Genomic DNA, 21,920 nt, shown 5'->3' on the forward strand with positions numbered 1-21,920 from the left:
TCTGAATATCGAAGGCTTATAAACTGGCAGACCAATTCGGAACATATGCTTTTTTGCTCAATAACTCTAGTAGATAGTAGGTCAATTTGACGCCACAACCAGTTTTCAGTTTTACTGATAGACACATTACAATAGGGGACATCAGAAAGAATAGAAGGGCTAATATTCACCAATTTCGTCAAATTCAGAAAAAGTGTAGTAAAGACAGGATGATTGGTACAGTCGGAGATTGACAGCTGATGGCAAGCTGGCCGAAGACAAGTTTCCATTAGATATAACGGTAAGCAATCGAAGATGAGACACCGCCATGTACACAGTCTATAATGTGTAATGCTTATCAAATTAATTTGCTTACCTACAATGTAGTTTATGATGCGTATTACTTAATTGTTTATCAGGTGAAGACATAGAATCTCTGTGAAATACCCTATACGATATTAGGTTGGACTAGTCGAATGCTGCTTTGTGTTCTTTTTGGATCCGTTGTCGAAATCAGACTCTTGTTTTTGAGGAGGTGTCGTGCCATTGAAGCGGAGATTGAATGTGCATATTCAAACTTCATGTGTTATCTTCGTCTTGAGTATTGTGGTTTGATGTCAGAATATTTTAGTGAGATAGAGCTTTTAATGGGAACAAGAACATACCGCAGCCTCCCAAACGTACGAACTCTCCACAAGTAACACATCACATACAGAGAGGAACATCCTTAATTGGCCTAATTGTGAACAGGCGTTAAAAATAATCAACTAACAAATCATTTTAAATTGTTAAATTATAAATTAAATATTTTAAATGTGTACTTGTTTAATCAAAGCATTTCAATTTCAATTTTACCGACGCGTCAGTATCCGTTATGAACCAGCTAGCTGATAAAATGCTTAAGCATATCAGTAAATTGTGGGTATTGCCGACGCAGTAGACTAAGGCTAAAACCTTTCACGCTTATCAACTGATCTTTTGGAGATTTTCTTCGTTAACCGAAAGGCATTTGGCGTCATAGCATTTTGGTAATAACGTCCGTATTGGTGATAATTATACATTACATATTTTACTGAATGTATAACGGCTTTTAACACATGGCTGGTTGGTTGGTTAGTTGGTTGGGCCTAACATCATGTTTACAGCTAAATTCATTGGAGGACGGCCTCCCATGTACACAACGTGGTGAAAGAGAAAATGTATGATAGCAAATTTAGTCGCCTTCTACGCGTGCAATTTGAACAGCAGGTACAATTCTCATTCTTTATAAATATTAAGGAAAAATTTAAAATTTCTTTATTGTTTTATTAGCATTGTATATTTATATCTTTGTTAACATATCAATATGCACAGTTTTAACATAAATTGCATTTTCATAATACAAAACTTTGGCACCATGTAAACATAGATATATAGCATTGAAATATTTGAGCATATACTATATTAATATATTTGTTCTTCAGAGAGATGCTGCAACATTTTAATTCACATAACAATAATACTAAAACATCTACAGTTATCACGTTACGGTAATTTTGACACTCACTGAACATCAAGACATACGAAATTCCAATTCTGAGAGATCTGTTTATGCTAGTTTAGAATCTAAAGCAAACTGTTACAGGATAAGGTATCCCGACATTTCATGTTAATCAATAAATCTCTAATTTCATGCATCGTTTTATACACCAATTAGCAATTCTATTTGACTAAAAATGTCCGAAAGATTTCGCGCACACAATGAGTATGTTGATATCAGACATCTGAAATGACATTTAACATTACATCAAACATCAAACATAAACGAAAATGACAATATCTGGACGAATGTAAAAATTGTCAATATTATACGGAATTGCTTATGATATACATGTACATTTCACCACAGTTTTGAGGACTTTGTACTATGGTCGATGTAACTTTGCACAAATTATCTTGCAAAAAGAAAACAAATCCTCTAACGTAATATTACTACCAAAATGTGAACGTTTACAATTATACAACATTAAGTTTATATAAAGCATGATTTTATATTTTGGCACCATTTTTTGCTTCTACGTTTCCTTAACCGTCTCTTTTACAGAGGTCAGTGGTTCTCTGTGTTTCATAGAACAAAGGACTGTGTATGGTTTGAAGCCTTTTTGGCCCTCAGAACCATCAAATTTTTAAGTCATTATTAAGTGCTTAAATTGATTTATTTTAGTACATCCGATTGAACTGTAATGACTCTTTTCTAATTTCGCAGCTATAGTTGTCATGGTGACCATCTAAAGTTTTTTTTGTCTAAGAAACCATAGAGCGCATCTTTGAACAAACTTTATATTTTTCAAAAAGATGTATCGGAAGTGCATACATATTCTTAGAAAATATAAATATAGTTTGTTAAATGATGCGCTCTATGGTTTCTTAGACAAAACACTTTAGATGGTCACCATGACAACTATAGCTGCAAAGTAAAACGTTGTAAAAATGGCCAAAATTGTCAAAATTTCGAGTTTTCGTTATATAAATGTATGCACATTTTGGATGGTAACAATGACAGCTAAAATGTGAAAATAGAAAACTTTCATTACAATTAGATCATGGATGTAATACATCGTTTGAACACAACAATTTAATTACTAAATGAAAAATTGGCGAATTCGGGGTCAAAAAGGGCCCAAACCATACATAATCCTTTATGATTTTTGTACTTCGATCCTTCTTAATACCTCTTTGAAACACTCTCTATTTTGTATAACACTACACCATTGATAGCTATTTTCAAGTTCAATTGCACAAACCCACAGTTTCTTCCATGAATACGCAATATTATTAATTTCTTAAAAATAACATATTCACATGAAAATGTATACAGATCCAGTTCAGGAGGTTGGTGAACATTTCGTTTCCAGAGTGTTTCAAAAATAAGAGTTGCTCTATGACAAGACACAAAAGAATGAAGTTATATGCTTAATTGATTTAGCTTTTCGAATGTCCAAATTTAATATCAGAAACACTGAGTACTCCAGATGTAGCAATTACTGAAATGATAGCTACATATTTACAAGGATATTTCTTACTATTTCGCAGAAGTATCAATTTTCTGCATGTCTTATATGGAGTATCCAGTTGAATCGTTAAAATAGTTGTGGATTTGATTTAAAATATCAAAACAAAGGAAGTAAAAATCGTAGAAACTCTGAAACATAACATGGTCGGCAGACACGCAATTACGGAACACTGGTTGCATTATAGGAACTCCTTTGTCAGCTCTAAGAAGCACTTTAAAACAAAACTGTATCATTTATCTTCCACTCTAAACAAATGTACGATATGGGGATGATAAGATTTCATAATCGGTAAATACCGATATTTAATCCTATGTAGCGCACCCGGTAGAGTTATGGAAATCTGGGTAAAGCAAATCTTTTACGTTTACATTAGAGTTTTTCTTATTTCAAAAAATAATCTAGTGATGCTAGATATATGAAATTTGGTCACGTGATGCTTTTTACATGGTAATCCGGTCACATGACACAACCTATATGGTGATTTCCTCCCCTGCGTCATCTTCGTCGAAGAAGGAAGGGGAGAGTTGCGAGGTGGAACCGCTTCCACTTGACGAATAAGACTTTCGTGGTACTGGCCGATGAATCCCAGCTGAAGGGGACAAAGTGGAAGGATTATGTCTATATTGTCTGGGACTATTATTGTTTTGTCCAGTTGTTGACACAGGAAGTGGTAAAGGGGCGTTACTCTGTTGTAGCCTGACTGATTGGCCAGGATTGACAGTATTTTGATTCCCTAAAACAACTTGTGATGTTGGGAATTGTCTCTGTGGTTGTGTTGTAGTTTCTGGAGATTCTCTAATGTAAGGATTCAAATTACTTTCTGTAAAGACACGAGGGACACCATTTTGGTCAAATAACACTATAGGAGCTGACTGAGGAGCATATCCTCCCTCGCGTATAACATTCATATTTCTTGGTGTCTGAACTGGATCTATATACAAGCAGGAATCACGGTTTTGATTGTTCGCCAACAGATATATACTCGGATTAGCGACTGTGCTATTAGTGTTGGAGGGATGACTTACAGGTATGAATTGATTAGATGGTGAGCATTTAGGTGCCTGGTCTTCTGGTAAAGGGTTCAGATACAATGTCTGAGTCTGATCTTTGGAAGGAGGATGAAGAGGCGGAGTTCGTAGCCGTGTATCCTGAGGCGCAACAAATCGAAGTTGTTCTGGTATAACGCCTGGTAGTGTGTGTGGCCGGTTAGGTTTGTACGCATTTACTGGATTGATCGACAGAGGCACACCTTCAGGCGGTAGATCAGTATTAGGATATCTTTCCTGCATCTGTCTCCTATGTAGTGTTGAATTCTGACTTGGTCTGACGTTTGCATCGACCGTCCCATTTACCTCCAAGTAGCTCGGCGGAGGAGCTGCTGTTTCCTCCTCGTCCACCAGAGCAAGTTCTCTGGCGGTTACATAGGTAAGATTATTCTGGTCTCCCATACTGGAGTGGCCAGAGGTATCAGACATTGTTTTATCGGTTGTACGGCTTCCTCTAGAAGGAACGCTACTGGAATCCCCACCGGAACCGGAAGCTGACGATGAAGCTGTCCTGGGAATATTTGGTTTTGTTAGATCAGGAAGACTCTGTACAACATCAGAATACTTAATCGAAGACTTTTTAGACATGTTGCCACTAGAATCCCCATACGATCCATTTGTGAAATCTCTGTTATGCATTTCGAAACTTTGATTTGAAATGCCGACTTCCATGTACATATTGTCCAAACTACGCGTACTTGTGTGGTGACTGTGTACTGAAAATATACGAAAACAAGTTGAAGTGGATGTAAATAATAAAGAGATAGCGACACACATGGAAATATTATAGACTGACAATAATATGATACTTTAATATGATACTTTCCACATTTCCCTTTCATGACACTAAACATCGTGATAGAATATTTTTAATAAGTGTTTACATAACAGAACATTATGTCTTATGACACGGTTCTATATTATTCTTCTAACACACAATAAAAACCTTTATTCAAAATCGAAAATACATATATTGGTTAAAGACTTACTAGAAGGTATTGGTGAGGTAATCTTCTTGCTAGTACTGTGTTGACGAAATAGCAGAATACTTAGTATAATCAGGGCGATTGACAACAGGCCAACAACAATACCCATGACTATGGCAACGCCACTGTCGCACTCGTCTGTAGAGGGAGGCACCGACGTGACAGGAATGTCTGTAACGGGAACTTTTGTTGTGTTGTTGACGGGAGGCGTGATCTGGCAGATTCCTCCGCATAGCACAGGTTTACATTGGGCTCCAACATTACTGGCAATTACTGGCTGCCCAAAGGAGTTGTAAAACTGGATTTGATCAAGTTCTAAATTGAGTTGTCCATCTTCATTATACGTCCCAACCTAAAACAAATACTGCATTCTTATAGCATGTGTAAGTCTACGGTCTACTTGGGACAGAGTGGTCATGCGAATATCATGTGTCAATCTGAACCAAACTACGGTCTATATATAGTTAGTGTAAAGAACCTGAACGTTGCAGTATTATAATGAAAATGACGCAATATCCACTTTTCGCATCCACTGTATATACAATGTTTTGGTTTATTTATTTTTACGTCCTATTAACAGCCAGGGTCATATAAGGACGTGCCAGGTTTGTTGGTGGGGGAAAGCCGGAGTACCCGGAGAAAAACCACCGACCAGCGGTCAGTACCTGGCAACTGCCCCACATGGGATTCGAACCCGCATCCCAGAGGTGGAGGGCTTGTGGTAATATGTCGGGACATCTTAACCACTCGGCCACCGCGGCCCCAAATATACAATGTAAATGATAGTTGTAATATGCTATAGACAGAACAATATACTTGTGGGACATGAAAATTACATAGTTCGTCTAAACAACATTCTACATATCATGTTGCTGTAAATATCCTTGATAGACATGTAAACAACGGATATAATTCAACTGAAGTCCACAATTGTTAACATATTTGAAATCAAAAACAAATATCATATCATATGAGTAATGTAAGTTAATGTTAGTGATTACCTTTTTATAGGAGAATTTAGTATCAAGTCCTTCCTGTATATTAAATATGGAGAGACCCATGTAGCCATTTCCGTCCTCTTTGAAGAGTTTGAAAGGAGTGCCATCCACTGTGGTCAATTTTGTATTTTTAATGGCGTCCGTCAACTGCTCGGCAAACTCTCTGTCCACAGTAGATCCCATGCATCTTGTCGAGGCACTGCACCCGGCCCAAATCGCCTTGACGGCATGACTTACGTGTACAACACGCTGGTAATCACTAAGGTGGGCAGCGAACGTTTCGTTGATCCTCTTACCCTCCTGCGTAGAGCAATCAGGGTTGTTCGTGTATCTCTTGTCAATGGACCATGGAAAGTCACATTCCAAGATGTCCTGCCACAATTGTTCAACCCATGGTAGACCAGTATCATTTCCCGGCGTTATGGTCGTTAAGTAGTTTTTAAAGGTATCGTCCGTATGATAGGTAGTGTCGGTCTGGAAGACAAGTGAGCCTCGACTCTGTGGTGTGATAAGATCCGGGTCCTTACCCCAAGCCTCGCTTGCGATAAATATATACGAGTTTGTGAAACTGTCTAACATCTCCTTAGCAACCGTTGAAATTCCATAAAATACAACCACATCCACCACGTTTTGCTCTAAGGTCTGTTCAATCTGTGAATACTTTTGGTAATTACTAGTGACCATTTGTTTGTCTACTATACATATCCCGTTTTTGTTTGCTTTATTTTCCACATCTAGTATACCATTATATCCATAAGCATCATCTAAATAAATACCACCAACGAATGTAAAATCCAGATGTTTCAGAACGTCAACGATGGCGTCCACTTGGAGCTTATCACTCGGAACAGTACGAAGGAAGTAAGGATACATACGCCTGTTGTCGAGAAAGGCCGAGGAGGCACCATACGATACCATAGGGATGTTCAGATGTGTCAGGAGATCTGCAACAACGAGTGTGACGTCACTAGATACAGCACCAACTACAAACCGAACTTTTGACATGTCTATGTACTGTTCGGATGTTGACATTTTAAATGTTAGCTTCCTTTTTCCACTGAACAAATCCGTTAAGAAATGAGAAGTGTTTAGCGAAGAATAACAATCGTCTAGAGCCAGTCCGCCGATACGCTTGCCGTCAATGGGGGGTAACTCTTTAACGGTCTGTATAAAAGCCAAGGCAGTGACTATAGCCTGATCGTCATCTCGGTAGGGACCACAACCGAAGTCGCCCTGAGATTCCCTTATCGAGAACAATCCTAGGATGATAATATCGCCGTCTACGTACGCATACTGGACATCTTCCTCCTGGACACACGGACCACACACATCTTTACATATAGAGAAATCATGACTTGATCCTGGATTTAACATCTGCAAAAACATAAAAGTGAAGAGATATCAAAGACAAAGATACTACAATATATTCAATTATATGCCAATTTGATTTATTATTTAGACAAGCAAATGTTTTTTGTAACGGTTTCCAAAGAAGATAAACACGTTTAATTAAATTATAATGCAAATGTTTTGCATTATTATGGTAATATCTTGAATTAGACAGAATCTGCTTTTAGCTTTTACAACACTCAATTAGACCTAATGGTGATTAGCCCTTCAACCACACAATTTACCTTATCAAATATCACTCTGGTGCTGCCACTGTTATACTTGAAGAAGTTGACCATTTCTGTCCCGTCCATGTGAAAATGTTTATCCACTATATCGATAGACGTATCCAAAGTAGATAGTTCCTGTGGCAGATGCGTTGAGTTCGAGTTAAGCTGTACAGTTGTTAAAGCCAATCTATCCTTGACCAGTTTGTATAACGCTGACTTACTTTGAAGAGCTGGGCAAATGCCAATCTCGTTGCCACAGTTCTCAAGCTGAACGTTCTTCACCGCCGAAGCCAGTGCAAGCACTGCTACCACTGCACTGACTGAGTTGATGTCTTGTTGATATCCTTGCTCCAGAGACTGTCGATCGCATGTCGGCCAACATTCAGAGTATACCTTGGCCATATACTTATCAAACCAAGGCCTGTATTTTTCATTTGGATCACCGCTTTGTAATGTATCGATGAAGTAGTCCTTAAATGTGTTCAAATTGACGTAATCATGAGGTGACACTGCAACAAGAAATATGTCCAGTTTATCGTCTCTCGCTGCGGATGTCTCTATCATGGAAATCACATCAGAGTCCGTTTTGATGTTTGCCAACATGATCCACTGAAGATTCCTAGCCTGTGTACTCTTCTCGTCGATGATGCTCTGAATGATATACCTGGCCGCAATTGTTCCTCCTAGGTAAACAACGCCCATCTTTTCATTTAGAGTATGACTTTGCTCATTTTCCAGATAATTGATTAATTTTTTGACATCAGATTTGACTTTATCAACATCCTCTGTATATTTAAATACGATTTCTTTAATTCCTCCTATGCATATTTTTGTTTCTTTCCGTTGTAATTCAAACTCCTCAAGGTAGTGCTTCCCTATCTCTTCATCTGTGTATACAATTATCATGTAATACCATTTCAGCGTTCGCATCAGTTGGTAAGCTGCCTGAAATGTTAAAAAAAATTGATTTACTTATAATACAGTACATGGCATGAATAACAAGATAAATTATATTCAATATTTAATATCGCGGCGTCAAATCGTCAGAAGTCGGGTTGCATGGAATAGTAAAGGCTCAATTACGTAGGAACGGAAATGTTTGATATCGACTATTTTTGCAGTTTTTCCACCTATTGGTTAGTTCATACATAAAAAAAAAAAACAAAATTATTCACATTGATAAAACGTACGATTGCAAATCTTTAAAATGGGTTTATGTATTACATGAAATGCATGAAAGTAGACAGCGATTTCAAACTCGTGTATTATAATAGAACCATTTGTAACCCTACATATTATGGGACACATTACCATAAGTCAATGTCTATCACTTGGCAAGGACATATTAACAAAATATGTAGATTTAGGGAGAGTATTGGAGGAAAAGCTCCGCGTGTTTTGCAAGGGTTTTCTGCATCACCGATGAGAGCATTTTATGGATATCTAGGTTAAAGGTCAGGTAATGTAACAATCTCAATACAAATGTAGATGGAGACAACGGCAGTCAGGGCCTCTTAAACGCTAATCTGGCCCCTGTTTCACGAACAGTCCTTAACTAAAGGAATTCCTTAACTTAAACTGTCCCGTAGAAAAGCTTTATAAAAGTTAAGGAACACATCTAGGTTAAGAAACTTTTAACGTCTATAACGCTTTCCTATGGGATACTTTAAGTTAAAGAGTTGCTTTGATTAAAGGCATGTTAGTGAACCATGTACCGATCGCCAGGTTTAACATAGCCACGTCTCGTGCTACCCGCAAACACACATTAAATGTCGGAGCTAACATTGTAGCATACACATTACAAAATGCATAGTCACGCGCGGAGAAGAAATGGCGATATGTGTTGGATGATGCATATTACTCATAATTAATTTCATCTGTCATGCATGTGATATTTACGATAATTTGTTGCCTTGACATAACACAAAGCACTGTATAAAATGAAATTTCGTGGTTAGCAAAAGAAACGGTGATAATAATAAACATTTACATTTCGTTTATAAATAATCACTTACAAATAAACCTATGAAATGGGTATATGTATAGTAAATACGGACATATTTAAATATCTTTTTGCTTGGAGTGTACTATGTACAATTTGTCTGCATGTTAAAGGTAAAATAAAAGCCCAAGTGAACTTTACAAGATAGTTTTAAACATAATTAATAGGTTCCGCATGATTGATAGTATGTTTAACTCACGCATCACCTATTAAATCATGCCTGAAGCGTTTGTGCAATTTATATAATAAAATATACTTGTGTTGACATATAAAACTCAAAATAATGTTTAAAGATGCTCCACCGCCGACAGAGCATAAATGATATTCATCACTTGAACAATAATGAGTATTTAATAGTGTATATATATGTCTAATTAACAGAAAAAGTAATATAAAATAATGTATTTTGCTTTTGGTGCATGCGCAATCAGTACTTCATTCCATATAGGATATAGTGCCGCGGAATTTTTTCGGGATGCAATTAATTATTTTTTTGTAATTTTAACTTGAAGTAAAATTAGAAGCTCAAACTTTTTAAAGGTTATAATGGTGTAAAGTAAGTAACTTTTGTTACTGAAGAAAAATACTAAATCGCCTGCTCCTGTTTTTGATAGTGAAAATACACCATTTGTCAGCGGTGGAGCATCTTTAATATACTCGAAACAGTCAACAATCGCGTGTGTATATCTATATATGTAATTCTCCATTTTATTATAGGTTGAAGGTTAGGTTTGCGTAGATTTATTTTTTAATATGATACACCACTGACAAATGATATTTTTCTCTACCAAAAACAGTAACAGACAAATTAGTATTTTACTTCCGTTACAAAAGTTACTTTCTTTATACCATTACCACTATTGAAAAGTTTGAGCTTCTAACTTTACTTCATATTAAAAGTATCAAAAATGATTACTTGCGCCTCTAACAAATCCCATAGCACTATATTTTATGTGGAATGAAGTAATTGCACCAAAAGTGAAATATATTATTTAACATTTTTTGTGTGTTAATTAATTAAACGTATTATACATGATTTAATACTAATTACTATTCACATTACATCACAAATTATCGTTTATGCTCTGTCGGAGGTGGATCATCTTCAAGGAAAATGCTCTAATTCACCTGCAATTATTTAGAAAAAGTGTTGACTACAGAAATGTCTGATTTTAAATCTTTCAAACCGGATTTAAATGCTATATGAATAAGCACGTTGCTTTAGCCATTTGAGGAATTCCAATAAATTGAGACGTCATTAATTATACCTTTACAAATTATTATTTATTGATTTTTTGTTGTTGTTTTAGTGTGTATGCATATTCATAAATAACAAATCATTTAAATATATGTTTTTGAAATTCCGCTTAAAGGAGGAGAGTCAATTTGAGCTCTCTGACACAATGTTCTTTGCCTAAGTTTGTAGTATGCAAATATATTGCTGAATGCAATTAAATATAATATATTTAGCATTTTTCCTGGTATATTATGGCACCAGATGGACTTAATTCTTGAATAATTGGAATTTAACAGAATAAGGTCACTGTGACCTACTTTTTGACACTAAGTTATATTTTCCAAAATATTTTGTTTTTAACATTTAAATGCATTATAATTCATGAAAAATCTTTCAAAGATATAATTTGAATATTTTTGTTTGTGTTTTTTTTTATATATATATATTTTTCTAAATGAGAGCTCAAATCAAGCATGATCGATTAGTTTTGATCTGTGTTGTGCGGTATAGATGGGACTGGTTATGTTAGGTATAAAATTTTTGGAAAATCCTTTTAATATTGCTGGGATAGGTTTTTATTGCATCCTTGCATTCTTTCAAAGAATGGGCTACAATATATTTGACGTCAAACATTCTTTACGATGCAAGGCTATCTATTAATTGGCGTCAGTCATCCACATCAAAGGTTTTACATTACAACCAGTAAGTATATCTGTACCTTGACTTCTTCTGTTATGGACGGAACGGTAAACAGGATGTTATCTTTCTTTTCTAAGGTCGGAGACCGGGCAATCCCGCTTATAAAGGGAACGTCCGGTTCTACAATATCCGAAATTGCAAGGGTAGCTTCCAGGCTTGTCATAGCGATGATTCCTGGAAAACATAAGTAAAGTATATTAGTCTAAACGTTATAAAAACAGACAAAGTATCGATTGTTGCTTATTAACCGAAGTTGATCAAAACTAATAAGCTATTGTGTATTTTCTGTTACGTTTTAAAATACTTTTTAGCATCTTTAACTATTCCCCCATCATACAATTTGTATAAAAGTCGCTCACAGCATTGTAGTGGCATGCAAAGGATATCTAAACACACGAAATAAAGAAATCATTATCTCTTATACGAAATTAAAAACTTACATTACGGTAAGTCATTTATATCATATATTTGGTTATAAAAATAATGTTATCCAATGACTTTACAACATAGAAATGACTGACTACCTTGTTAATTAATTGACATCGTCAAACAATTTATTGCAAACAAGAGTATATAATCAGATATTACTTTGATAAATTTCACACATCGGATACCATTCCTTTCATATATGACCATTTACAATAACGAAATTGCCTTGTTCATTTGAGTTTTATATCCATTCTTGATAACCATTTCGTTTACCAAGAGCACAAGATATCCTGGTAGTCACCTAAAACAGCGTTTGACCTGACGTTCCATCACTACACCTGAACACATACGATAGTTTGACATACCTGCAGGTTTTTTTATTTGTTTGGCGCGACATCACCAAACACAGACACAATAGCAGGCAACTATTTGACCTATATGCTGACACCCACCTGTAAATGTTGAATTGGTTGACGTGACGTCACAGGTCAGAAGATCATCAGGTTTTCCGCCAGGAAGAACATCGATGATGGCATCAGTGGCCAGAGATGGCAGCCCGCAGTCATCGTAGATGTCAAAACCTGTAACCAAGGAAAGTAACTGAGAAACGGACTTCAATGAAAGACACAATTTCCATTTTACTCACATGTATCGTTAAACATTGTCATTCTAAAATTCAATAAAACACTAAGAAAATTCGAGATATCGGGATTTATTCCAAATATCCTTAAAGGTACTGCTCGTACGAAGGTTTTCGAGTAGTGTCAACCAAAGTTGAAGATAACACTACATGAATGGATATATACCATCCGCGTGTAAGAATTTGTTTTTTCCATTATTTTCCACGTGCATTGTAGTTGCCATAATCCACATTAATGGTCTTCAATTGCGTGAATTTGGACAGTTCAGAGGTAAACCACTGATAAAGATGTTTGTAAGGAAACGTGCCGAAATAAAACTAGCTCAGGTAGTGATCGAGTCTGTGGAACAAACTGCATTGTTAAACTAACAACGTACATTCGGCAAAAACAAAACATCAGTGACAATATTTTCGGCAGTCTTACTTAAATTTATTTGTCAGCAATGACTTTGTTGAAAATAAGAGTCAGTCTCGCATAATAGATTTCTTTCAAAAATGACAATAACGTGTTAGACATAGGCCTAACGGAAACAGACTGCAGTCTGGCAGTATCGAGAAATCCAGTACTGCAGTAGAGTACAAATGTTGAATGAAATCAACTTTATAAAAAATAATTCACATATGTAAATTAAATTAAATGATTACATAATTTGTTTTTTAAACTAAAATCTTATTTTAATTTTCTTGTTGTTGTTAATGTCTGGATAGATTTGCGGCTATCAAGGGAAGTAACTTGAGATGTAATACAAAAATGCTAACCCGGTTATATTGAAACCCACTTATTATGAACAAATTCATAGGGTCCTCTGGATTTCATTATATCTGAGTTAGACTGTGCATTTATGCTAAGATATTTAGAAAATACTCAGTCTTACACGTAGAGCGTTAGATTTTAATTCCCGCTATCACCACTGCATGGTCGTAAAAGGCGACTAAATTTGGGGTATTATCTTTTTTATTCTTTCTAACTGACTTTCTTCTCCCTAATGTCACCTCACGTTTTGCCAAGTGGGTGAGGGATTGATGAGGAAGCCTCGTATACACAATAGTTTTTTTTAAATGGTAGATTTGGCTTCTGCTTAGCACTCAGTATAACGAGAGTGGGACGACTGCTTTCCCGTTGTCAGTATAGTGTGACCGGGTGAGATGTGATTGTTCTGTGTCTATGGCTGGCAGTGAGATAGCACTATCAAAAGGCCAAAAGCTCCACTCTTACATAGAAGCACAACACGAACATACTGCAGTATCTCAGAACACGCACGTACTTCACACGCGAATCACACCGCCTACACGGGGGCGCTTCCTTTAATGAACCTGGCTGTTAATAGGACAATATAATCAACCAACCAAAGAAAACCACCAGGTAACATTCCTATGAAATTTATGAAATTATCTCTATGTCCTTAATATAAAACAAATACTTTTTACCTACCTGTTATATAAGCACAATACGCAGTATAGACAAACGCAATTTTTGACATTTACAATAAACCATTAACCGAGACTTGCAATCTGTCAAGGTATTCAGGAATGAATGGGGAAATGATAAATGCATATAATAAAAACCACGGTCCTTAATAAACATGGCAAACATGGAAGATTTTGTAGCAAACAAAAAGGCTCACTTACACTCCTCAACTTTGTATGATTAGACAACAATAATGAACTTAATGCTATCACACTCCGTGAAATTTTATGTAACAACAACAGTGAACAAATGCATATTGATGTATATCATCTTCACAAAAAGGCTTAAGTGTTAAAAATCATATGTATATTCTTCTTTAAAATTATTCTTTAGCTCTAAGTCTAGAAGATAAAACGTCTTTCAACAAATATCCATACATGATACAAATAAAAAGGTAACAAATCTTCCATGAAAATATTCCAGATTTTTAACTGCGAGAATAAATTAGGTCTTCTCTTTGAACCACATCAGTGTGGAAGATAAAAAAATGTGTAAGAGTCATCTTGTTAGACTAATTACTCATTTTCCGGTTAATTGCAAATGTTTTACATATTATGTGAAACATTTAAACTATTTAGCCAAACTATTTCTATTTTGATAAAATTAGCATATTGTAAGTATATAGGTCGTGTACCTTCCGTGGGTACCCGGTATAATGCTATTCAAGGTGACCTCTACCTATGGTCATAACCTACTTAATACAGGTATGTATTACCTAGACTTACTTCACATTGTTGTCGTAAAGTTGACATTGAAAACGTTTAACATCTCATACCACGAAAAAGAACAGATGGGCTTCCGTGGGTTTGCACCATTTTTCGTTCTCCTAGAATACCTTCTTTATTTCATTGATTATTTTTTCTGCTTACTTATCTTTTGTATTTGCCTATTTTTTGGTTTTTTTGGGTTTTTTCCCCCAAGGATTGAGTTATGTTACGAATAGTTAATAATGAATTAGACATGTCCCTTTAATGTACAAGCTACGGTTTGACCTATATCGGACGTAGTCGAAGTAGAAGAGGATGGCTAATAATTTGGAGAGGATGATTCTATTCTTTTCCTTAATACGGTCATCGTACAAATATTTACGTTGTCCATATTCACCCTTGCTAGTTTGGAGAAAAACATGTTCTAGTTGTTTATGGTAAGGAGTTGATAATTTTTCTTTGAAATAAAAAGAAATAAATTGAATATTTTTTCATCATAATTTAAGAAACCAAGCAAATGTCCTGGGTCAGAATCATTATGACACCTGAAAGCATGGAATTTGATGCAAATATATCACCCTTTCAAAATGACAAGTTTGTGTCTGTTTTTAAACGTTTTTGTCCATTATTTCAATTTTTGTCATATAACCTTTTGTTAGAAAACATATATTCATATTCTTTCTCTTTCTTTGCAGTCAGATATGGTACCACAAAACTTTGATCTCTATCCATTGACTATTATGATAAATGATGCCATTATGGATGAGATATGCCACCAAAAGTGTTGTGGCTTTGTTTACAAAACATCAATTATCCATTATGTTTATCAATAAAACTTATTGTATCGTAAAAGATGTATAAATTCAAGATTCAAATGATTAATGTAAGTGTTGTCAAAACTATTAACTGTTAGCAGAATACATCAATGACCGTATTTATAAATCATTACTCTTTACATCATTTAAGGCATTTATATATAGATTCAAAAATTCATTAAAATGCGTATGCGGTTTAAAAATCATTTAAAACAGACAAAAACATCCATCTAACATTCTGACTATGATAAAGACAATAGGAATGTGTCTTCATTCCTTGTTACACAACATCTTAAAACAGGTTTGCGTAAAACTATAAATTACACCTAATTAATTCTACTTCACGTTTAAATGAAAGACTATAATTGGGCATCTAGCGAACACATATCGGGAAATTAGATGTACAGCAAGACATGCGCTTTAACGTGCACATCTGTATAAAGAAGTTTAATAATCTACTTATTAAGATCACCTGTCTAGAGTCCCAAATAACTAATTCCAACACAATTCGACCTGTGTATAAAGACCATTTTGCTATAAAGACGATTTTAGTCTACCCCTTGGGTGGTTTGACTGTCAATGCTCTCAGTTTCTCGTCAAAATTCCTTTAAAAACTTAATTTAAAATTCTCCAAAGGAATCCATTCAAGAAGTTAGAAAAAGCTCAGTAGATTTCCTTAATTATTTATAAGTTATGCAATATGTATAAAGGTTAAGAATAATGATGAAACTTGATTTGAGGATCTGGACATAACAAATATAATAAGTAGTATGTGGTACAAACATGAAAATGACTTCGATGAACTTAAATTAAGGGGGACATATAGAGTAAAAGAAAACTTCATTCTAAACAAAAACAGTGCACAGTTGCCTCAACATTACTTAACTTAAAATCCAGAGGAAAACAGAAGTTTAAAAGCTTTCCCTAACGTCTGCAATGCTTTCCAATGGATATGTTAAGGAATTCCTTATAGTTATGGAATGCTGATGAAACTGGAACCAGAAATAATAACAAGGAAAGAGGAAAAAAAATGAAACCAAGATGATGTCATCAAGTCTTTGTAATTAATACACACACAACAGTTACCGTTGATTACAAGGAGGATGTGAAGTCTGGGATAACCAGTTTCGTTGTTGTCTTTATAACTATTTATGTTATAATCCTTATTGTCTAGATTTAAGTTTTATTATACCTTCATATTTAGCTAGTTGAAACAACACTACATACACAGGTTATCTCTGCTCTGTTTTGTTCGGCATAACATATAAATAACTCAAAAATGTTCAATATACTTTTCACTAATCTTTACGTTTCAGTGTGACATCAAGATTTGCCCGTGACTAAATAGCAACATAGCGGTTACAAACTGGACAAAGTTCACCTTGGTGAGGGTCAAGTGCGAAGGAAAGATGAGATTTTTATTTAAATCAAGAGGTCATTCTTATAGCCTGTGTCCTATTTCCTCTTCTGTATCATCTTCTCACAGTTATAAATGTGTTTTGACTGGCTTCTTCAAGAGTTTTTCATGTGACATTTGTTAGATGTGATAAATAGTATACTACCATGGTCTTTTCGATGATATCATAATGTTTCTCTTTAAGCTTAAACCTCATCTATTTTAAGTAACGATACTATTTTGATGACATTGTCGTTTACATTTATATTTTTTCATCCTGTTTAAATATTAGGCGTTTAATTAGAAGAATCGTCCGGAGACAAAAATATACCCACTGTTCTACATAGGAATACTATTGTTTTGTTTTAAGAAGATTACCTTAATTTTTTCTCTGTTATTTTTCGTCTGTTAGGTTGAAAAGAAGAGATGTAAGTACTTTTTATTTCAAGACCTGTGTCCCAATTCTTTTTGACAAGAACATAAAGACTTATTTTTACAAAAAAGTAGTTGCTATTAAGATTTGAAAAAAAAAAATGAAAAAAATTGGATAACTTTGGATACTTTTTCTTGGAGTTTTTTTTTTAGTTTTTGTTTATTTGTTTTGGGGAAAATTTTATTTTAGTCATGATATACATAAATAATATACAACTTACCGAGTAGTGATTAAAACATATTCTTAACATATTTTGAGTCTCACGCTATTGTGATGTTATCGTAAACCCTATAATGAGTAGGATTGTAGAAACTAAAATAAAAATAGTCATGTGGATCAGAAGTTTTATTTTTGTTTCAGTAATTATGTACATGCATAACCTAACGTGCAGTGGTTAAAATGAAACATATTCTGAACGTTTCTCTCACGTTTTCATGACGTCAGTATAACGTCATTTTAAATCTTATACCATCATGTTACACCTACACATATACCACGTTAATTTATATTATGTTTTATTTGCATGACATACACGTATTTGTTATCTTTAAAAGACAGGTAAAGATGGTACGCCACCAGATATAGTTCCGTGATCGTGTGCATTTCTCGGAATACTTGTCATGCTTCAGTAAACAGTCGCAGTGGGTTAGAGCTATTAAAAATGTCAAGTTCGTACAGATGTAATTAATAATTATGTAACTACCAAGCGTACAGAAAACTGTTCACGCAGATTATATTCTTTATATTTGAGGCTACCTGCTGTTGTCGTCATGATCAAATTATCATGTATTTCTGTAAATTATATTAATCATATTGATGTGTCCTTGTTGTAGCAAATTAAAGAGTCATATTTTCACTGCCACCAACCATGAAATTAGTAATCAAATGATTATAAAAATATCTTTTATTGTGATATGTTACGTGTTTCTATTCAGTATCATTATTGCACCTTATTTCACATGTTCTATTTATGTAAAATAGGATTCAATTTGAATAATTTTATAGGAATTTCTGGATATTGTGATTAGCAAGGTTTAATTTTGTATGTTTAAATCAAAAGTGCGACGTTTTCGCCCATGAAAATAAATGTACCATATGAAGAGGTTCCTTTTCATACGTTGAATTACAGGTTAGATAGTGATATAAAAATGATAAAACATATCAACGATAAGGGATTCTTTACATTTGGTATGTTATTATTTTTGTTTTTAAACCTGAATTATCGACCTTGGTAGATGCACTTGTTACCTTTACAATATTACTTCATACAGTAAAATAACAATAGCACACATGAAAGTTATGTAATTATGAGTATAACATAGTTTTTAAACGTTTTAGTCTTTCGTACAATTCTTTGAAAGTCCATGTGCAAGCATTGAGAATTATATTGCGGATCGCTAGGCCTAGACCAAAACGCTTCGACAATCAGTCTTATTTGTACTGCAGCATACTTTATATATCTTTATATTTATATGTCTTTTGTACACTCCCTATTTTATGTAATAGAATGCATTTTCAAGGACGTCGCATATGAAAACAAGAAACGTCTTTTACAGAATAATTGAAGCGTGACCAGTAACTCTGAATCATTGACATTCTCACCATTATCGCGTTAATATCTACTTCCTGGTTCTACATGTTTACTTGTTTTTCATTCAATATACACACTGTTTAACTTTTATCAACTTTACTTATACGATTACAGGAACTCATTGTGAAATGTTTCTATCTATGCTTATTTAGGTTAATTTTCCATTCTCACTTTGGCTTTTTATGTATATATTTAGCAATTAAAAGCTTCAATTGCTAATGTTTGCAAAGTTAACATGCTTAACACAAAAATGATTTTTTTGTTTTTGCATTTAGGTATACTATTTACTATTGCATAAATTTTTCTTTTTTCCATGAAGAATTTTGCCAAAAATTATTTTTAATAAACAATTAAGAAACTTGTATAAATATAATTTCAAACTGTAATTCATAATCATAATCAACTAAATCTTTGGCAATTAACCATCCCATGTCACAACACCACAAGTAAAAAAGCCAAAATAAAATAAAGCAAAATGACATGTACACAGTATAACTTCCCGATCGTTTCGTTTCAACCACTTCTCTCGAAAAACTTCTCTTTATGATATGTATGTTTTTCTTTGGTGATATATTAGTTTGGTTTGAATTGATCTGATTAATTCATCGACCGTCCTATTAAAAGTCATAGTCAATGTAAGGAAGTATCTGGTTAAGATTGTCATGAAAGTCTGGGTACCCGGAGAAATCCACAGAGCAGCGGTTAGTATCCGGCAATTGTCCTACATGGGATTCACGACCGAGAGGTGAATGATTTGTGGTAATATGTCATGATGTCTTAGCCACTCCGCCACTGCGACCCATTTTGTGATGATATTTTTTCATCTATATTTGCACTTGTCATTGTAAAATTGATTTTAGTGTTGATTACAGTTTTGATATTATATTGATAATAACATGAGATGAATCGATAGAATGTACTAAAATTTTCATGCTTTAGAAATATGATAATAATACCAATATCTAGTCTAAAGTTAAGCATTTGGACATGGATAAAAAATTCTACTTAAAAAAAATCTTTATTGATGATATATCTTATTCACGAAAAATTAATAAATTAATAACAATTTGTCGTCGAAATTCATTGAGCACCAAGGATTTATAGAGCACATTGTTGAGCATTTTGTGTTACGTTCCAATGATCATATCTCCCGAATAACCACAATGACTAGCTCCTCTATAAACAATTTCAGTAGGTGTCTTTGTGGTATTCTAGATTAAATGTCAGCTACCGTACGAAACGTTCATATAAATGACAATCATATTATATCATATTCATACGTGTGCAGGCAACAATGTATAGCATAACAAAAAGCGAGACATTCTCGGACGAGTCCTACGTCGGTACTGAATATATCATAAACCATTACGGCTAAAGAGCGCAGGATGTTTATGAGGGAAAGTGCAGGACAGTCTTAGTTAAACGTGATCGTCTGCCAAAATAACATGAAAAGAAATTCTATATTTAAATATCTAGCGCTCAAGCAATACAGCCATGCAGTATTTATTGAACATACAAGTCTTAGTGCTAAAACAGGAACTTGAAATATAATTTTGTCTGGGCTAAAGCAAACACAGTAAAGCAGTTTGCTTTGATTATGTTTATGTTAGACATTTATATTACGCCATCAACGTAGACAAGTACGTTTTAATAAGCTGCTTTTCAACCGTTATAAATCTATCATGTTTGATATAATGAAAACGTGTCGTACACTGTGAGTATGTTTCTGATGTACCTTGTTATAAATGAAGATAAATTTTAATGAAGCTGCGCGCCCTCTTTACAAAAAGCACAAACAAATATATATGCAGTGATCAATCATAGATGTGTATAGATAGCACATGTAGACATCTTCAGTTACTGATTATTGTTGTAATTGTTTATTTACGATGGGATTACAAAGTAGAAACACTACCAATAATGTATATCTTATACGAAACCTGGATGCCTCCCGGTGTGTTGCTATAATTAGGGTGTAGTCATGCGTGTTATATAGAGTGATTGGGTGGGGTGATGGCTTACCCAGAACTATCCCTGGTATGTAACTCCTTAGCAGATCTGTAATCCATTCTATTGCTATAGCCGTTTGGAAGCCCTGGGTCGAAATCCCACCGCAATATTTCCCAGAGGAAGTCTCGTGCAAATTAGCGATGACCGCAAAATTAAGGGTTCCATTAGAAGAGATGGTTTTATCCTCACAGTGTCCTCCTGTGAGAGCACAGTGTTGGCTGGCAGAACACACAAGGATACATGTCCAGATGTAAACAAACCAGTTCAGCCAATACATGATGGGTAAAAGGCGTGACCAGTGGTCCTAGTGCTGCTAATGATACGGTCCACAAGGACCAATAATGGTCATTTCACACTTATTGGACGTCTTGTGTACAATTTGTGTGGCTATCCTCCAGTCAGGTTTAAACGTAAATTTCTGGTACATCACGTGGCTCCAGGTGTATCATTTGTCAGGTAGGACACCATGACGAAGGTGAAACGTTCTGGCAGTTACATATCAGATATAACACCGCGTCACAACCGTCCGTCTGTCCAGACTGTACACCTTACCTGGTATTAGGTAACTGCTTCAGTAAAAATCTCTATTTAACACATTGGACTGACACTTCCTATTACCAATATTAATCGCAATAATACATTTTTTACACAAGTAAGTCAAGGTCGACTGCCTACGCACTACTGTCATAAGTAAGCACAGGTAAGCCTTAAAGAAAACTAGGTGTGTAAACATGTGTCCACTGAAGCGAGACGAGTTATCATAGCAGGATAATTTGCACTGGACAGTGAAATATATATTTAGTAATCACAGG

General features: G+C 34.8%; 1 protein-coding gene across 1 annotated transcript; it reads right to left on the reverse strand.

Moving 5' to 3' along the window:
* Positions 1–1,293: 1,293 nt before the first annotated feature.
* LOC138335901 (uncharacterized) lies at positions 1,294–21,782 on the reverse strand. Its single transcript, XM_069285084.1, has 7 exons — positions 21,121–21,782; positions 12,501–12,629; positions 11,639–11,793; positions 7,697–8,626; positions 6,066–7,436; positions 5,068–5,416; positions 1,294–4,794 (listed from the first exon to the last, which is right to left on the reverse strand). The coding sequence occupies exons 1-7, from the start codon at positions 21,383–21,385 to the stop codon at positions 3,503–3,505; spliced, it is 4,491 nt and encodes a 1,496-aa protein (XP_069141185.1). The 5' UTR covers positions 21,386–21,782; the 3' UTR covers positions 1,294–3,502.
* Positions 21,783–21,920: the final 138 nt, after the last annotated feature.

This window comes from Argopecten irradians, chromosome 12 (assembly GCF_041381155.1).
Source record: "Argopecten irradians isolate NY chromosome 12, Ai_NY, whole genome shotgun sequence".
In the NCBI taxonomy this organism is placed as follows: domain Eukaryota; kingdom Metazoa; phylum Mollusca; class Bivalvia; order Pectinida; family Pectinidae; genus Argopecten; species Argopecten irradians.

Coding starts and splice junctions, on each gene's coding strand:
- LOC138335901 (XM_069285084.1), bottom strand. CDS start 21,385: ATGTATTGGCTGAACTGGTTTGTTTACATCTGGACATGTATCCTTGTG. Junction 8,627..11,638: donor CCATAACAGAAGAAGTCAAG/GTACAGATATAC, acceptor TTAACATTTCAG/GCAGCTTACCAACTGATGCG. Junction 7,437..7,696: donor CCAGAGTGATATTTGATAAG/GTAAATTGTGTG, acceptor ATGTTTTTGCAG/ATGTTAAATCCAGGATCAAG.